Genomic DNA, 18,384 nt, shown 5'->3' with positions numbered 1-18,384 from the left:
GAATACAATTTATAGCTACATTTTTGACCAAACCCGGCCCGACCCGTCGGGTACCGTCGGGCTCAGATCACCACACTCTAGTGTGTGTGTGTGTCCCCTATTGGGGCCTTTCTGAATTTCTGTCTTTGAGAGATATTATTTTGTAATATAACTGAATTTTCTATCCATACATATAAATTTTAAATATATTAAAATTATAAGGCATCTTTGAGTAAACTGCGAGTATCATTTAAGTAGGCTATGTCGTGGCCGGGCGAGTGTCCTCTTTTTTGGAAATCAAAATATGGTCACCCTATGCCAGCAGGATTATATTTCATAGTATGCACAGGAACCACCTCCCCAGATCAGCCCTCAAAGTAAAGGAAAACAAACTGTTGTGTCCCAGTTTCCCAATTTGTCTTCATTCAGGGGAGCTAAGCCAATAACAGCACCACCTGACTCTCTGTGCGTCCTGCAGTTCAGCCAGAAAGACGCTCATGTGGGTCACCTGGACAAGAGGGAACAATAGACATGATGTTGTTTGATCAAGAGATGATGCAGCAGCTGGGCAAGTGGTGTCCCACCTGTGTCACGGAGAACAGTGCTGGATATTCATCCACCTGAACACTCGACTCGAGCGGCTGATTTTCCAAGCTCCTCCTCTCCGGCTGAAGTCGGCCTAATCAGTGTAATCAGATGCTGGAGTGATTACTGGGAATGTGACTCTGCAGCTCCTGATGGCACATGATTAGATCAAACTACTGGAGTCAGTGAGGAGTGTTTAAAATATGTCACAACTTTCCATTCAGACAGAGAGCAGTCCTGCGTGCACGATGGAACGATGAAATGTTCCTGCTCGTCTGTTGTGTGTTAACAGAGACACAGTGAGGCAGACATAAACAGAAGCACCCACACCCTCTGTGCTACCTGAGTACAGCATGTTGCACAGGAGGAGACGGAGCGGGAGGTGTTATCTCACCTTCTCTGTCACAGCACAGGAGGGGAGAGGAGGCAAAAGGAGACTCGCTGTCTTTGGTGTGCACAGGGACAAGCTGACTGGGTGATAAATGATCGCCGAGGGGGACAGACGCACAGGCAGGCACGTAGAGGAGAAATATCTGAAGTCTTATTCTCAAATAATAAAATGCATTATCTTATGAAACACCTGTATTATCTCCTCCACCTTTATTTATATACATTTCATGTCTGAGGAGGATGCAGCCGGTGACATGGAGGCGCTTTCACCTGGATTCACCTACTGAGTCAGTGCCAGGAAGCAAGTGGGTGGTTTCAGATCTTTCAGAGGAGCAGATCAGGCAGAAAGGCGAGAGCGAGCATGATGTCGATATATGTGGCTGGACGCACGACATGGAGAGAGACAGGGACAGACACAGAGAGGGAGGGAGGTGACATACAGCTACGCCTCGTGGTGACACGCCCAAGAAGAGCTGAGGGGAAAGAAATCCAGGCTGTGACGACGTGTCTTAAAACATGACTACATTTGTGGGGATAACTGAGGGAGGAGCTCATCAGACGATCAGCATGGGAACGTTGATGAGGGAATGATCCCGTGAGGATCTGATTTCTGGTCCATTTTTTCCCTCTATTATAATGCATCAGTGTCATACTCAGTGCTCAGTTAGGTCATCCTGGACCACATTCTGTTCTGTATAATGATGTCACACACAGATACAGGGGGGATTTAAAGACCTTTTGAGTAGTTGTCATGTTTAAACCAAATACTACCTGCTGACACCTTCCATTAGTGACAGTCATTATCCAAAGCATGCAGTCGTTGCCATTAATGTCTTGCTAAAAACAGCTACTTTTGATCACACAATCGCTGCTGAGAAATGCTGTTGATGTCTCGCTAAAAAACACCTACATGTGGTGGCAAAATCGCTGCTGGAAATGCCATCAGTCTCACTAAAAACAACTGCTTTTGGTCACACAATCACTGATGGAAATGCTGTTGATGGCTTGCTAAAAAAACACCCACTTTTGGTGGCACAATTGCTGCTTAAAATGCCGCCAGTGTCTCGCTAAAAATCAACTGTTTTTGGTCGACAATTGCTGCTGGAAATGACGTCAAATCTTGCTAGAAACACCTGCTTTTGGTGGCACAATCACTGCTGGAAATGCTGTGGATGTCTCAGTAAAAAACACCTGCTTTTAGTTGCACAATTGCTGCTGGAAATGACGTCAAATCTTGCTTTTGGCCGAGCCATCACTGCTGGAAATACTCCCAATAACTAACTAAAAATTAACTGCTTTTGGTGTCACAGTTGCCACTGGAAATTCCAGCAATCTCGCTAAAAAACAACTACTTGTGGTCGCACAATCGCTGCTGGAAATGCTGCCGATGTCTTGCTAAAAAACAACCGCTTTTTATCACACATTCACCTGGGAAAATGCTGTTGAATTCTTACTAAATAACACCTGGTTTTGGTTGCACAGTTGCCGCTGGAAATGCTGTCAATCTTGGTAAAAAACAATTGCTTTTGGTGACACAAAGGCTGCTGAAAATGCTGTCTGTGTCTGGCCAGAAAAACAGCCAGTTTTGGTTGCACAGTCGCTGCTGGAAATGCCATGTCTCATTAAAAACACCCACTTATTTTAGCTTTTGGAATATTTTGTTGAGTTATATATACTTTCAAAATGAAATGCTCGGGGAGTACACCGACCCAGTCACCAGAATATGTGTTGGCATTGTATGTTTCACCAAACCAGGGATAAGTAACATTTGTACGCTGTTGTGTCACATCAATGTTGAAACTTTATATTTTTGACTTCTCCGTGGTCCATATGTGGTAATGTTTAGGCCCAAAAAACACTTGGTTATAGTTAGAAAAGATCATGTTCGGGCTTAAAACACCTGTCTTTTGTGATAAAAATCACCATTGGAAACGCTGCCCGTGTCTCACAAAAGAAAACACCTGTGTTTTGTAATATTATTCAGCATCATAGCTACATACAAAGTGCAGGTTTTTGTTTTGTTTTGTCGTCGTCTGTCTATTTTATATGTATATCTTTTGTGTTATTTCTGAAAATCCCAATAAAACTAATTTAATTAATTTTTTTTTTAAAAAGCCAATTTAATGCTAAAAAACGATCACTTTCAGTGGTACAATCACAGCTGGAAAATTCATCAATCTCGCTAAAAACAACCGCATTTGGTTGCACAATTGCTGCTGGAAATGCCGTCAATGTCTCGCTAAATATCACCTACTTTTGGTGACATAGGCGCCGCTGTAACTGCTGTCAATCTCACTAAGAAACACAGCAGCCTCCAGATGTTGACTCAACTAAACTCACTCCAGTGTGCAGCTCTGTCCTGCTCTATTACATCTGGGATTACACTTGTCAAACAGATCAGTCCTTATCCTAAACACCTTTTCGGTTACTTGCCCACACAGAGCAGGTCAACAGCTTAGCGCATTTGTGATCCGTTTATCTGGCTATTTGGTTCATTTTAACCAGATTGTATGTGATCACACAGACAAAAAAAAGCTATGTTACGATTATGGCTTTAATGCCAGCCAGGTAGAATCTGTAAAGTAGCCATCTGAAGGCAGCAGGTATCTGTTCTATCTGGAGTCTCTAACTGGAGTGACATTGCACACTGTCAGTCTCCAGTAACACGCGGCAGCTCTGCTGGTTAAAGCACCAGATTGTTGTAAAATAGCTACAGAAGCCTCTGTGCAGGTTTGCTGCAGTGTAAATCAACAGGTGTGTCAGAGATGCGTGCATTGAAAACAATAAACACAGCCCCATAAAAAATTGTTGATCAATTAAAACTTCTCTCTCTGTGAAGACGTCCCTCAGGTCCATGCACTCCTGCCAGTCCTCCGCTGGTGTCTCCGTCCAAACTGCCTGGAGCTCCACATTTCTAATTACTGTGTGGCTGCGATGCGCAACATGATGTGATGATGATGTTTTCTTAAAGTTTTTTACCCTCTTATTTATAGAGAACGCCTTCATGAACCCTTAAAAAACATGTAAAATATTAATTTTCTGTGGTATTATTATCTACTTTGAGTTTGGACTCAGTCCCGATGTGTTTCCCAGCTAATTAGTCCCAGTTCTGCAGCATCTGTTTCAAAGAAAATATTCAGGCGGTGATACAAAAACAACCTCCTCTACTTCTGCATGTTCAAACTTCTATTACTTAACGCCTGCAGCAGTGATTCTGACTGTCATCCTTCAATCGAGACCATATATGTGCATGTACTCCTGCTCTCAGTTTTACTTTGGGGACGTCTTCGACTGGCGTTTTAGGCGGATTCCACAGGAACTGTAAGAGTGAAGTCGCAGTGTGAAGATTAAAGAGGCAACTGTCTCTCTCCCAGATTGTCAGATGTGGCAGAGTGAAACACCTGACAGGCATAGCAACAGCAACTAACTGTTGAAGCTCTGATCATTCTGCAAAGTTACAATAACGAGAGTAAAAAGTCACAGTTTATATCTGTGTGTGTCTCAGATGACGTCCTCAGCCCTCCGTCCTGCTGGTTACTGTCCAAGCAGGGGTGGGTGACCTCACTGTGGAGCGGGGGTGTGTCTCTCTGTCTCTCTGTAGCGTGGGATTCTGGGCTGAAGCCAAACACATCATGAGCTCTCTCAGCGTCTCGTCTGCTTTTTATTTGCACACTACTACTCTTTCCTTGTGTTGTTTATTGCTCTAAACGGAGGAGGGCGGAGTGTTGCTGCAGAGAGGTGGTGGATTGTCTGGGTAAAGAGCGAGGGACGGGCTGAAGCATGGGAAAGAAACATCTCCCCCATGTTTGTGTCACGTCAGACGGAGGTTAGGGTGGGTGTGTTTCTCACTGAGTGCAGACAAACACAGGGAGGGGAGGAGCAGCCGAGCATGGGAGGAGAATATGAGCTGTCACGATTAGATCAGCGGTCTTAAACCACGCGAAGCGGAGAGCCGAGGGCACCGCTGCACCAGCTGTGTTAACTAATTAGCACACTTTCAATCATGGGCTGCTGAGCAGAGCTGGGCTAGTGCACAAACCTCCAGGGCCTCTGTGGGAAGTGGTTTTAGACTACTTACCCACAGACAGTGAGCGGCAGCCTCATCAGCCTCAAGGTGCTTTTTTTCTCAGTTGATTTGCATTTACAAGAAGAAGTGACTCAAAGTTTTTAGTCAAAGAATACAAACAATCAGGTGGTCGACATCAAGCCTCAGAAAACAGACCACTCAATGTAAAGCCCTCCATCTAAACACAGTGGGCAATATGTTAACTTTTTACAGGGGGGACGGGCTGCCAGAGCAGCATCATGTGAGATGATTTAATGCAGTGGTTTCCAACTGGTGCAGCCACAGGGTCCAGATTTCTCCTTAGTCATTAGTTCAGGGTTCACACACTTTAATACATTCAGTGTCACACTTGCGTTTGGACATGTCTTCGAGCTAGTTTGCTGTCTCTGTCAAGTGATGGGGTGTTTTCTCAGAGTCCAGGAAGGATCCTCAAACAAATTTCAATGACATTTGCAATGTCCCTATAAGGCGGGTGGGAGGGGAGGCGGATGGTTCCAACTAACCCCAGACTTTCACCACAGAGCCTGGTGTTCACTTCCCGTATAGATGTAGAGCCAAACCGTGATGATTTTTTTCTAAAACTACTGCAAAATCTTAGGGCTGCTGTGAAACTGCACTTCATTGGGGCAACAAACAAGAAAGGGTCGCAGAGGAGACACCTGCATATCAATATAAAGGCCCTGACACACCAAGCCGGCAGTCGGCCGTCGACCAAAGTCGGGCCGTCGGTGAGCGTCTGTCACCCAAGTTTTTGTGGTGTGTCCCGCACCATTGGCACTTCGGCGTCTGCAGTTTTTCGGCCGATTGAGCATGTTGAATCGGCGGCGGAGCCTGTCGGTGAGAGAGATCACTCTGATTGGCTGTTCAGGTTTATTTCCTCGCCCCTGTAGCGAGTGAATCTGCCTGTAGTGAAACCGGGGCTAACCGGTGCTTCCTCCTCAGGCTCCACTTCACTCAGCTGCCCGACAGACNATAGTCCGTGGAGGTGCTGCGGTGCTCGGCTGCACAGATAGGAAACCCCTCGGCTGACAGGATGTAGCACTCTCTCACTCCACTCTCTCTCAGGCAGGCGCAGAACGTACGTGCCACTTGGTCGTCGGATGTAGTCCGTGTAGTGTGTTCAAATGCAACTGACACAGGGCGACGTGAGGCGACGTAGACGATGCAACAGTTGGCTTTCGTCGCCGCTAGTTCTTTGATGTCAGTTTGGTGTGTCCGCACCTTAACTGAGCTAGAAAGTCACAAAACGTCCACAGACTGAGATCAGTGCAACGATAGTGTATTTATTTAGGACACCTGTGCACAAAAAGGAGATAAGGAGTGAGTAACAACAGCAGCAAACGTTTCAGTCCTTCCCTGAGCACTGATGAGAGTTAAGGACTGAAACATTTGCTGCTGTCTTTTATCACTTTTTTGCACTTTGAGCACCTTTTTTTGTGCACAAATGTCTGAAATAAAATGAAAAATGTTTTTGCATTGATCTCAGCCTGTGGACCTCTTTGTGGCTTTCTAGCCCAGTTACGTTGGTGTGCAGGTACCTTTCCCTTCAGCCCTTTTTCTAAAACTCAAGATTCTGTCACGGCATCGCCAGTTTCTCACCTCAGATGTTTTCAGAAACATATTTTAGTGACTGTTTAGCTGTAAATGGGACAGTTTGCTCCAGCTGCCATGTTGAAAACAGTCGAGCCAAAAAGCACCACCCACTGGCCGGACCAACTCTCATTTTACAGCTGAACAGTACACTAAAATATGTTTTTTATGTCTAATGCAGGATGTTTTTTGTCTTTCTTAACACTTGTGGAGGCGTGTCACCTTCAAAATGGCCTCTCATTGTGTCATGTGGTCACCCACCTGCAATCACTTATCAATCAGCTTATAAAATGTTTGCTTGACTCCTGTCAGCCCTTTTTGCACCCTGATGAAGACCTGAGGGTTGTTTTAATGTAAAGCAGCATATTTTCTTCCCACACTAAAGTATAAACAGAGTCTTGATTCAGATTTGATCAGCGCTGTTTAGTTTGACAGTTTGACCTCAGTCCACGAGCAGTGATTGACATGATTGACAGCTGCGTTAGAGACTCATCTGCTCTGATTGGTTGTTTCATTCAGCCACAGAGAATTATAGCAAACGCCATTAGAAGCACAACATGATATTTTTCTCATGCTACTGTCAGTAACAGTTCAGCGAATACGAGAACAAGTTGTTTTAATAAAAATTACCAGCTGCTGCTTTAAGTGGCTGAAACACCAGTGAATTGATTAACATCTTATTGAACACGGTTGTTTGCTGAGTGTTTTGGTTCATGCTAATTTCCATGTGTGAGCGTGTCCTGATGTTACGGAGAGCAGCTGTGTTGAAATATCCAGATTTCCCGCAGGGTATGTGTAAAGGTAGTGACGGTGACAGTGATGCAGAGGGTGGAGGCAACCGCAGGGAAACAAGCCAACCTAATTACAGCACAATAAATTCTGTGGGAACCTTGCACTGATTCTGTCGGCCAGTTTGGTTTAATACGCAGCAAGAATAATACACAGAGTGTCTAAAAACCCTCAGCAGCAGTTATTTATTGTACCTTCACAGGTATATGGGTTTATGTTGACTGTTTCTCCTGCCCTGATCGTAAAGTGCTGAAGGGAGCAGAGTTTTGTTGTGGTCACATTTGAACTGGAGATGTAAGTGATTGCCAAATAAACTGCAGCGACATGCTGAGGTCTCCTGAGGATCACTGGCTGTGTAGTTCATGGGAGATTTCTTCAAATCCCATCACACAGAGGGAGGTCCATAATAGAAAAACACCACAGTGATGTGAAAGAGGACATAAACCAGATAAGAGCTGTCGGGACTGTTAACATGCTTTAACAACATGTCACATAGGCTACAGTACTTAAAGTGAGTCAGTAGTGTGTGTCCCATTGTAAACCACGGCTGTGTCTCAGGGCTTTGTGGATAAACCTGAGCTTCCATAGTTCCAAGTTGGAGGCAGCATGGTTGTGCATCAGTTATGCCACCATTTGTTGGAATTAATTACAAGCACGAATTCTCCGCTAGACTTACTGGACAAAGATTTAAACACAACCGTTTTGTTTTTGCTTCCATTTTTTACAGGTTTAAGTTAAAGATCTGAGAATTTTTTATGCACTCAATAGATATATTTATGTCAAATTTTGGTCACAAATTGAGCATAGTTAGTTCAGGCAGGACACGATGTCAAGCTCAGCTCACATCCCAGCTACATCAGCTGATCTCAAGCAGCCCAATCAACTGATGGATCAGCTGATTGATTGAAAGCAGTGGTGTAATGGAGGGTATATGCATGTATACGTGGTATACCCTCCTCTTTTTATGGCTGTTTGTAGTATACCCACCCATCAGCCAAAAAGCCATTGGAATATATAGGAGAGTATACCCACTTCTTCCATGGATAAGCTACCCATTTACCGACTGCTACACCCACCTCATCATCTACCACTACACCACTGGTTCAGAGCACTCTTAACAAGATAAGAGAAAAACCATTTTGTTTTCACTGTCCACAATTGAATGTTCAACACAAGGAAATGTTTTAAATTTCAGGAACATAAAAACGTTCATGAGTGAGGGTAGAATGGAGCATGAGATGGATCGGTGGTTGGGCGCTTCGTCTGCAGTGACGCAGGCGCTGTGCTTAGCGTCATGGTGAAGAGGGAGCTGAGCTTGAAGGTAAAGCTTCCAATTTACTGGTCCGTCTACGTCCCAACCCTCACCTATGGTCATGAGCTCTGGGTAGTGACCCAAAGAATGAGATCGATGATACAAGCGGTTGAAATGAGTTTCCTCTGTGGGGTGTCTGGGCTCAGCCTTAGAGATAGGGGGAGGAGCTCAGAGTAGAGCTGCTGCTCCTTTGTGTTGAAAGGGGTCAGTTGAGGTGGTTCAACATCTGATCAGGATCCTCCTGTTAGAGGTGTTCTGGGCACGTCCCACTGGTAGTTTTTAGTTATTTTATATTTTATTATTTTAAATTATTTTTACAGTGTGGTATTAGTACTTTTGCTAAAGTTTATTTAAGTCTATTTAAAAGTATGTCAATTTCACCACTGCTGAAGTTCTTCTTCTTTGGTGACACCTCTCTAATTCTTGGGCATGTGTCAGAGTCCTTGCACAGTGCACAACACCTGCCCTTATATAGTGTATAGGGGACGTTATTCATCACGATTCATCATCCAGAACACCTGGGTAAGAGCAGATTTGGATGGTTAAGGACGTCTGGTGCATCTGAAGTCGACTTCTTTTATTTTTTCTCCTAACAGCAAAATAAAAGAAAATACAGGAGACATTTTAGAGAATGTTGCTGCATGAGGCCCAGTGACTCAGGATGACCTCTCAGAACTCTTGTGCTTGGAACGTCTCTTGTCCAAGTCACCAGGAGCAGACTAAACAGGATTAAAACAAGGTTTATTTGGACAGGATCAGGTTTGGCAACAGGTTGGCAAACAGGAGAGGCAAACTAGGCCGAGGGGCAAAGGCAGGCAGCCCATAAACAGGCCCTTTACACAGGCACACAGACAAACAGAAGGCTGGAGGGCCGTGACGTAAAACAGAGGGTCTGGCAGAGACCTCAGGCTGGAGGTGAAGGAGATGGATCATCTGGCTGCAGGTGTGCTGGAGGTCGACAGTCAGTCAATATGTTTGAGTTTTGGACTGCTGGTTAGATAAGACAAGACATTTGAAGTCATCACAAAGGACTCATGGAAAATATGATCTTTCACTGTTTAGTGACAGAGTCAGGCTGTCTATGTGAAGTCACAGATCCACCCCTCATTCCTCCACAGCTCCACCCTCTCGTCCAAATATGGTCACTTTGGGCTCCAAAAATCCAAGATGGCGAATGCCAAAGCAAAAATGCTGAACTCCAGGCTTCAAAATGGCGGTCCACAAACCAGTGGGTGACGTCACGTTAGCTACGTCCAATATTTATAGAATAAATGTCCGAGGATCACCAGAGTCCTTATGATTCATCCTCTGAGGACCATGAATGTTTGAACAAAATTTCATGCCAGTTCTTCAGATATTCCCGGATCACAGTGGTGGGCCAACTGACCAACAAATCCAAAATCAACACAGTTTCTGTCTCTTTCAGCCGCCTAGTCCCAAATGATGTTGACTGACAGCCAGCTTCATGTTTTGCCCCTGAAATCAAACCAGAAATAAAACATAGTGACAGACCACTCTGTGTGACCCTTGGGAGAGTGAGTAAAACATTTTTGGAAGGCTAATTTTGACCCACGCTGGCTGCTTAGCTTTGGGCTGCTCTGGCCTAGATTCCTCTGAAGTCCCTCTGGTACGTGAACAGATAAATATATTCAGCTGTTAGCTGAAGACAATAGTCGGATCCCACAGTCTGCAGCACAGTCACTACTTGTTTGGCCAGCTTTGTGCTGATGAGAGCTGTAGGTCTCTGCTGCAGCTCATCTTCTGTCAGTCTATAGCAGAGGCAGATTTACTGCCAGACGGTTAATCCTAAATAAAGCACCCTACTGTGTGTGTCCCTAAACCTCACCTCCCTGTGTGTTATATGTGGGTGATAATCAACACTGGCCTTCACATCGTCCCCTGTGTATTACAAGCATTGTTTTCACTTGTAAGCTGGGATATTAAACTTCTGATCTCAGTTCTTCTTTTTGACAGAGCAGACCCCAGATCAGTCCTTTGTGCTCGGCTCTCTTCTCTGCCAGGCGCCCCACTCGGGTTATTTTTAGCCGGGACCATGTGGTTGGAGAGTATAGCTTTAAGTGTTTTGCTGCTCAACAGCCATTTATCATTCCCCTAACTTATCAAGCCCCAAATCCCCTCAGTGTCTCTCTGTTTTTGTCTGGGAGCCACACAGCTGCAGTGTTTGTGCTTCTTGAGTCTGCTTATGTAGTTTCATCAGTGTAGTAGTGTAGTTTTCACTTTCTGTGCAGTGTGGACTTGTCTTCATTCTTAACTGTCTTTGCATTGACAGTAGGACTCACCACAGGGCTGTAGTGAGCAGATATAGCTGGTATTGCAGTTGCTGATAAACCTGAAATTTACACCTAAAGAAATAGCTTTACATTACATTTTTGAGTTTGACAGTTGTTTGCCATCTTGCCAAAAGTAAAAGGAGAAAATTAATATCCCAAAGACATGTTAATTGTGAGCTGTTTCCCTCCATTTCCAGACGTTGTGCTAAAATGTACATAACTATTGGACATAACCAACTTGACTCGACCCACTGGTTTGTTGACTCTTATTTTGAAGCCTCGAGTTTGGCATTTTGGTCGTCGCCATCTCGGATTTATGGAGCCAGAACTGACCATATTTGGACGAGAGGGTGGATCTGACTCATAGCGACCCCTAGCAGACAACCTGTCACTCAAATTGGCCTCATAGCTTCATTTTAAACAGACAGATATGAGAGTAATATTCTTCTTCTCATCTCACACTCTGCAAGAAAAGAAGTGATGTGAAAGAGTGGTCCAACATCCTGGTAGCATGACCAACCAGCCCCAAACGTTACCAACTGAAAATCTGCATTTTGTGGCAGATATGACCGATGGAAGTATGTCGTTGTGTCAGGGTGTAACATCTGGAGGGTCTGCTCTAAACTGGGCACATAAACCAGAACATCTAAAGAAAGAAACAGTGGAGTCCATTATTGTTTGATGTATTGTGCACTGGCTTCTTCACGGTGAATAAATTACAGCCAATAGGACACAAACGTGGTAAAGGAAACATCACCACATTGCTGAGCAAGTGTGAGGTTGCAGGTTTTATGATTAGTGGAGATGTTATTGTATATGATTATTATGAGCACCTGCAGGTAGGAAACAAGAGTGACCATTAAAACGATTACAAGTGCAACACATGATGAAATATACATACATTTAAGATAATCAATCAGATGCATGATATCACCATGGCTCTAATATTTCTTCATATGTCCATCTCTAGTTTGAAGGCGGTGCTGTCGGCCCCTCTGTCCAGCGGAGCATTGGATCTGTCCGGTATCCCTCTGGTGCCTCGGGACATGGAGCGTCTGTGTGCTCACCTACAGCGCCACGCGTCCATCGTGGTCAGCCTGGAGCTGGGCTTCACCGAGCTGACGGACGAGGCGTTCCTCCTGCTCCTGCCCACGCTGGCCGCGCTGCCACACCTGGAGACTCTGGCGCTGAACGGAAACAGGCTGACCAGAGCTGTTCTGAAGGAGCTGACGGACGCCCTGAAGGTCAGAAAGTCACTTGTCTTTTTAAGATTCAGTGAAAGAACAGAGCATATTTACTGTGCGCCAATAAACAATAACACAAACCATCAGGAGACGTCTCTGCTAAAGAGATTAATGGATAAAGAAAAATAATCTCATGGAACAGGTTTGTTTCGGTCTCATTTGGGCCATTGCGTAATTTGCAGACAATGCAAAGTGTGTGTGGACAGTCGTCTTGACAGTGATGTAATTTGCTTGCAGTAATATAATGATATATATATATATATATATATATATATAATATTACAATATAATAAGATGATGATATTTTAATACAGTGTGTTGATATTTCTCCCCTCAGGATCCCGGCAGTTTCCCCAGCGTGACGTGGATCGATCTGGGCAACAACGTGGACATCTTCTCCCTGCCGCAGCCCTTTCTGGTCAGCCTGAGGAAGCGCTGTCCCAAGCAGGGGAACCTCCCCACCATCCTTGAGTTCGGAGAGAGTCAGGCCAGCGACCCCCCCGAGAGGCTGAGGGGGCTCGGGGAAGAGGAGGAGACGGACGACACCAACCGGACTGAGAGCATGGGAGAGCTGCGGTCGGAGGTGGAGGAGGAGCTGGACGGAGAGATGGAGATAGAGGAGATGATGGAGGAGCTGCTGGACTTTGACAGGGAGGTGCAGGGGAAGGAGGATGAGGACGAGAGCATGTGGACAGTGGAGGAGCAGAGGAGGCGGGTGAGGAGAGGGGAGGAGAAGAGGGCGGAGAAGGAGGTGGAGAAGGAGGTGCAGAGGAAAGAGCAGCGACGGGCAAAGAAGGCGGTGATAGCAGACGACGACGACGACACACACAGCCTCTCCTCCCACCTGTCATGCTCCAGCCAGTCACAACACTCCTCCGGGGCCGTTGAGCCAATGAGAGTGGAGGAGGATGACTTAGACGAGGCGACGGACCAATCGGACCACTTGACCTGATTGCTGCTCCCTCCTCTGCTCATGTTTCCCCTCCTGTGTCGAGTCCTGTGTGGAAGGAGGCAAGAGACGACTTTGTCTCCTGCAGAGGAGTGTGCTCAGAGTCAGACAGGCTGCAGCGCTGGAAGGATGTAATCCATACGGACACTGGATGCTCCGCCCACTGATCTGATTTGTGACCAGCCGCCGCGGCGTTTAGATACTGGCAGAGTGACAGCTGAGCCCGGGCGAGTCCTGGTGACTTTAACACGAGAAGACAATCCCCAACAGGACGCCTGTTTCATCGTAACTGTCTGTTTTTAAAGTAGGATGCTAATGTATAGAATAGACGGATTAATCATATCACATGAGGCTTTTATGTATAGAATGTTAATCTTTATTCAGGTCCTTTCCTCCTGGTTACCCCGGTGACACCTACATGTGCCTGTGACACGTCCCGTTACTGGTTAAGAGTGTGTGTCGAGAGATAGAAGGAGACCAGAAGATGTATAAACAGACACACACACACACTAGACAGGGCCCTTAAACCCTTTTAAAAATATTTTTGCCAAAAAGTAGAAGTGGAAATGTATAAAATGTTTCCCTCCCACGTACGTCAACTTTTAGCCAGATGGACGGGAAGATAGGCGGGAATCAAAAAGTCAGGCCAACTGCCTCGTGGAAATCAGTCGCTTCTTTAGAAATGAACAGATGCACGGCGCTTTAGTGGAGGAGAAGTCCACTGAAGATGAGATTAGTCAGCTGAAACCAAAAGACACAAACAACTGGTAAAGAGAAGGACGCAGTAAAGGCCTGGTGATTGTGAGGAGAGCAGGAGAAATGTTTGGAAGGACAAGGGCTCGCTGTGGCGCCTGTGTACAGAGGATAGATCTGCTAACCTTATTGCCATGTGTCCCAAAGCAAAGTGCTGGGGTATCAAGTTGAAATATTTAGTAGCCTTTTTCCTCATAATCCAGGTCATGTTTCACTCCGCAGTGCTGTACACTAGTGTGTGTGCCACATGCTTACGGTGCTGTGTTTATATATAGGCCGCAGCCATGATCGCACTCACGTCCGCTGGGTTACAACAAACTATATCCTTATGCAGTATGTAGCTCTCACCCGGCCTGCGCTTTCCATTCATGTGTCACTTGTAGTCCACGCAAAGCTTTAACATGACAAACTGTACATGTGGGTGCACAGTATATACAGTATATATGGTTGTTCTCTGTGCAGGAGCAGATTGTTTAGACTGTAGATGAGCTACTTAAAGAGGAATACCACTAAATTTAAGAATTTATATATGTTATTTTTGTGGTCTGGGATAGTTGAAGCTATATTTGTGTACAGTGGAGTGGAGAGGTGTTATAAAAATGTAAATCAAGAGACTATTAAGGTGCCTGGTGAGACCGTCCTGATGGTGTGAGCTCAACATCCTGTTTCGCTCTCTGTATCAGTCTGGACTCCTCGCCGCCCTAAACACTTGCCAGACACTAAAGTCCCACCAGGGCCAATCAGGGACTTTGTAGTTGATGACGTACAATGCAGGCCACAGCTTCAGAACAGTAATGGCGGGTCCCAAAGCAACAAACGCTAACTCTAAGGCTGCTCTCAGACCTAGAGTCGTCTCCTTTGGTCTGAATCAGGGACTCATTCCAACTCTTACGTTAGTAAACACAGCAATAAGTGAAGCTATTGCAGAAATAGAGTCAACAACAACAATTACACAAGAACAAGAGCATGCGCTAGTGGAGTTTCTCAAAGGAAAAGACATTCTCCACATTCCTCCGACACCTTAATGAATTAAATTCAACAGAAAAATCCTCAACAAAGCATTTGAATGGCGTGAGAGCTATGAGACGAAATCTGTGTTTCTGTCAAAGGAGTCTGGTGACTGTGGACGGGGGCAGCAGCAAAACATAATTTAGCCGCATTAAAATATCAGCACCTAAAACACAATCATCAGTTTAAGTGTACAATATGTTTAGAATACTTTCACAGCTTCACCTCGCTGTCAGACAGCTCTCTATAACGAGAAACTGACGCCACAACGTTATGCTCTCCTCAAAGCCACCGGACTCCATTGATACAAACAATCATCACATAATCAGAACACAGGGAGTCTGTGGTCTTCTGCTGCCCCTCAGTCGGGCAGTTAGTTTGTGTTCTGCTGTTACTTTAAGAACGGACCTAACCTGTCCAGACTGGGAGCGTAAGATCAATAACACACAACCTTCAATGACGCCTCAGTCACGAAGGATGCTCAGTGGCGTCCTCCCCGCTGCTCGCCCTGCGCCTGCCCCAGGCCCAGCTGGTGCCTGCACAGTGCTGCTGTGCAACAGAGGGGAAGAGACTTAGCAGAGGAGCTGTAGACTGTGATTATTCTGTGCAGCATGCATGGGAATAAAATACAGTATATCTGAATACATTTCTTGCTTTTAACCTGATGGTGTTAGAAAGATGCAAAATTTGTCATAAGTCACGTTTTAGAATTAAAACAAATCTAGCCAGGAAGTCACCAAGTTGGGGACACCGTTCCCCAGGACAAACCCAGTGTTCATAGTCGTTTCACCACTGACTGACTGAAGGAGTTTGTCTGTCAAGGCGAGTTTTCCCGTGTTTGGGGTGGTTCAAACTGATACAGAGAGCGAAACAGACTTTTGAGTTCACATCATCAGGATGGTCTTATGAGGCTAAATATTAACTTGTGTAGAGGAAAGCCTGTAAAAAAAATGAATACATGCATTTATACTTTTCCCCAGGCACCAATACATTCACCTTTGGAGCTGTTAACTTGCATAAAAACTTAAGGCCTTTAATGCAGATGCTTACAGTTGCAACACATAATCAGACTAAGAGCTCATATGGATCATATGGGCATGTTTGCCCATGCACCTGTCACATAGACTTTCTGGTGTGCAAGAACTTCTTTGAAATTGCAAGCCAGTGTAAAGGTTCAGATCTCTTCAAGAAACGTGCAACACTAAGTTGCTGGAGTACCTGAATATGGTAGTTGTTGGTTATGTAATGCAGGATCTCACCAACAGACACTGGATTGGAGCTTTGTTTTCATTTCATGATGTCTGTCTGCTCGCAGGATATATTACCTCAGACGGGATTTACATTGGGCTTTGTTTAAAGGTCAGTGTGTGAACATGGCAGGAATCCAACATGAAGTACAATATCTTGACAGCTGTGTATCATCGGTGGAGGTGTATACACTGCACTAAACAACAGCTCACACACAAAGCTATTTTATGTTCGATGGATTTAATTAAACTGGGAGTTCAGCAATTTAGTGTTTGCAATTTTTAAAACTCAATTAAGCATCCCCGATTTAATAATATGTTTGTGCATGTCAATATAATGATCATAATATTCATTGTTGCCCAGGAAACTGCTACAAGTCTACGTAAAGGTGCAGTCAGCGTTTTTAATCCAGTAGACCCTTTTAGGGCCAATGTCATGACGGCATCAGTTTGTTAGCTGGAGGTGCAGCTGCCTCTCCCCCACAGGGCTGTAGGCTACATAGGAGTCTTAAAATGTGTTTGTCTTGTTGTGTTATTGGAGCCAGAATAGAAGGAGTCATGGCTCCAAAGTATTTCCTGTTGTAGGGATGAATAAGGTTATGTGTATTAAGGGTTATCATGTCCACCTCATCAGAAACTGGGGAGGGATTAAGAGGAATATTGGATTTCTCTGGAACGCTAACTTTTTAGCACATTAGCTAACGTTAGCTTCCATAGCAAAACAAACAAGTGTGGTCCTCCTTTGTAAGATTGGCTTCCTGTGACATCATCCATCCACTGAGTGAGAGCATACGGGTCGGCCAGTCTGGTCCCGTTGGTCAGTGTTTACTTATTCAAGTAACACTGGCGGTCCCGGAGAGTGAGTGACCTGACATGGTGCGTTGGTAAATTCAGTCTGACGCTCTACACTAAAATGAGAGCCCTGTTGGTGGAAGAAACGGAGCGTTATATTTCTACATGAATGAACCAACGGTTAAGTTAATCACACATTCACTCCGCTCGGCGCTCTGCTGCTCCGTCTCCACAGACAGAGTGCCCAGAGTGCGCTCTGCCACTCTGAGAGTGCGCTGCTCTGGATAACCCAACGCTACATTCAGACAGTGCTCTGAATTTGTGTCAGACTGCGCTCCGACACTCAGAATGAGTATTCCTGAATGCACCACTCACATCATCTTCCTCCATTGTCTAAATCAAGCCAACAGAACTTGCTAGCTAGCACTAGCTAATGTCTGTGGAGAATTGTCTTGCCTCCAGCTAAGCCCCGCCCACCAAAAAACATCATGCTGTTTACAAACAGTTAAAGGGTCCATATCAGCAATCACTGTCCTGAATCGCTGACTCCACCTTTAAAGCCACAGTGTGTTGTAACCTACCCTGTATCGTTTATCAGTGAGCGGGGGGTGTCCGTTGCACATTTATAAACATTGTGTACGCGCAAAACGAGGCCTGAAAGAGGCGTGCGCCACTTCCAACACAAAAGTTGTGATCTATAAAAACAGACTTGATGGAAGAAACTTTGACCCATGCTTACGAATATTTTGGAGACGGGAAATTGGCGACTCAGATGGTGAGGTGGAAGCCTGATTGTAGAAACTGTTGGATATTTTTTGGTGCATGCCATTTTTGGCTTTTGATCATACGTACACATTGTTTTATAAACAAGACCTTTGGTCAGTGGCAGCAACGTGACACTGCATGGATTATATAAAAGCTCGTCATACAGCAAACAGCTCCCGAACACCTCATTAACACAGACTGCAGAGATTTAGTGGTATTGCACTTGAAGGTGATGGCAAAGAGAAACTTCCCTTTAACCTTTACAATAAGCTATTTTTGCATTGACCCTCCAAAATCAACTTTACAAACAGCTCAGTTAAACAAACCCTTTAAACAGACAGACAGACAGACAGACAGACAGACAGACAGTCAGTAGTGGGTAGGTCAGCCTCATCACACATACAGTGACTGAGACAGAGGTTGTTATTGAAAACCAATGTAATTATCAGCCATTGAAGCATCATGTAGAAGCATGTCAGATACCGATGGCTGTAACGAGAGCTCAGATCATGATGTTTGTAAACCATCAGCTATGGTTCAGTGTGCATCACTGGGTTTGTACAGTATACAGCCGATGGTTGGACCCGACGCTCAGGGTCAAACTGACTCAACATCTTGTTTCAG

General features: G+C 45.1%; 1 protein-coding gene across 1 annotated transcript in view; it reads left to right on the top strand.

Annotated features, from left to right (window-relative positions):
* Positions 1–17,629, top strand: part of lrrc75a (leucine rich repeat containing 75A) — a 79,694-nt gene extending 62,065 nt beyond the window's left edge. Inside the window, exons 4-5 of the mRNA XM_050067158.1 lie at positions 11,973–12,246; positions 12,584–17,629. Of these exons, the coding sequence (XP_049923115.1) occupies positions 11,973–12,246; positions 12,584–13,198 (889 nt within the window). The 3' untranslated portion in view covers positions 13,199–17,629. The remainder of the gene's footprint in view (positions 1–11,972; positions 12,247–12,583) is intronic.
* The last annotated feature ends 755 nt before the right edge of the window (positions 17,630–18,384 follow it).

This window comes from Epinephelus moara, chromosome 2 (assembly GCF_006386435.1).
Source record: "Epinephelus moara isolate mb chromosome 2, YSFRI_EMoa_1.0, whole genome shotgun sequence".
Classification (NCBI taxonomy): Eukaryota; Metazoa; Chordata; class Actinopteri; order Perciformes; family Serranidae; genus Epinephelus; species Epinephelus moara.
Note: the sequence above shows the minus strand (reverse complement) of the source record. Positions and strands in the feature narration are given on the sequence as shown.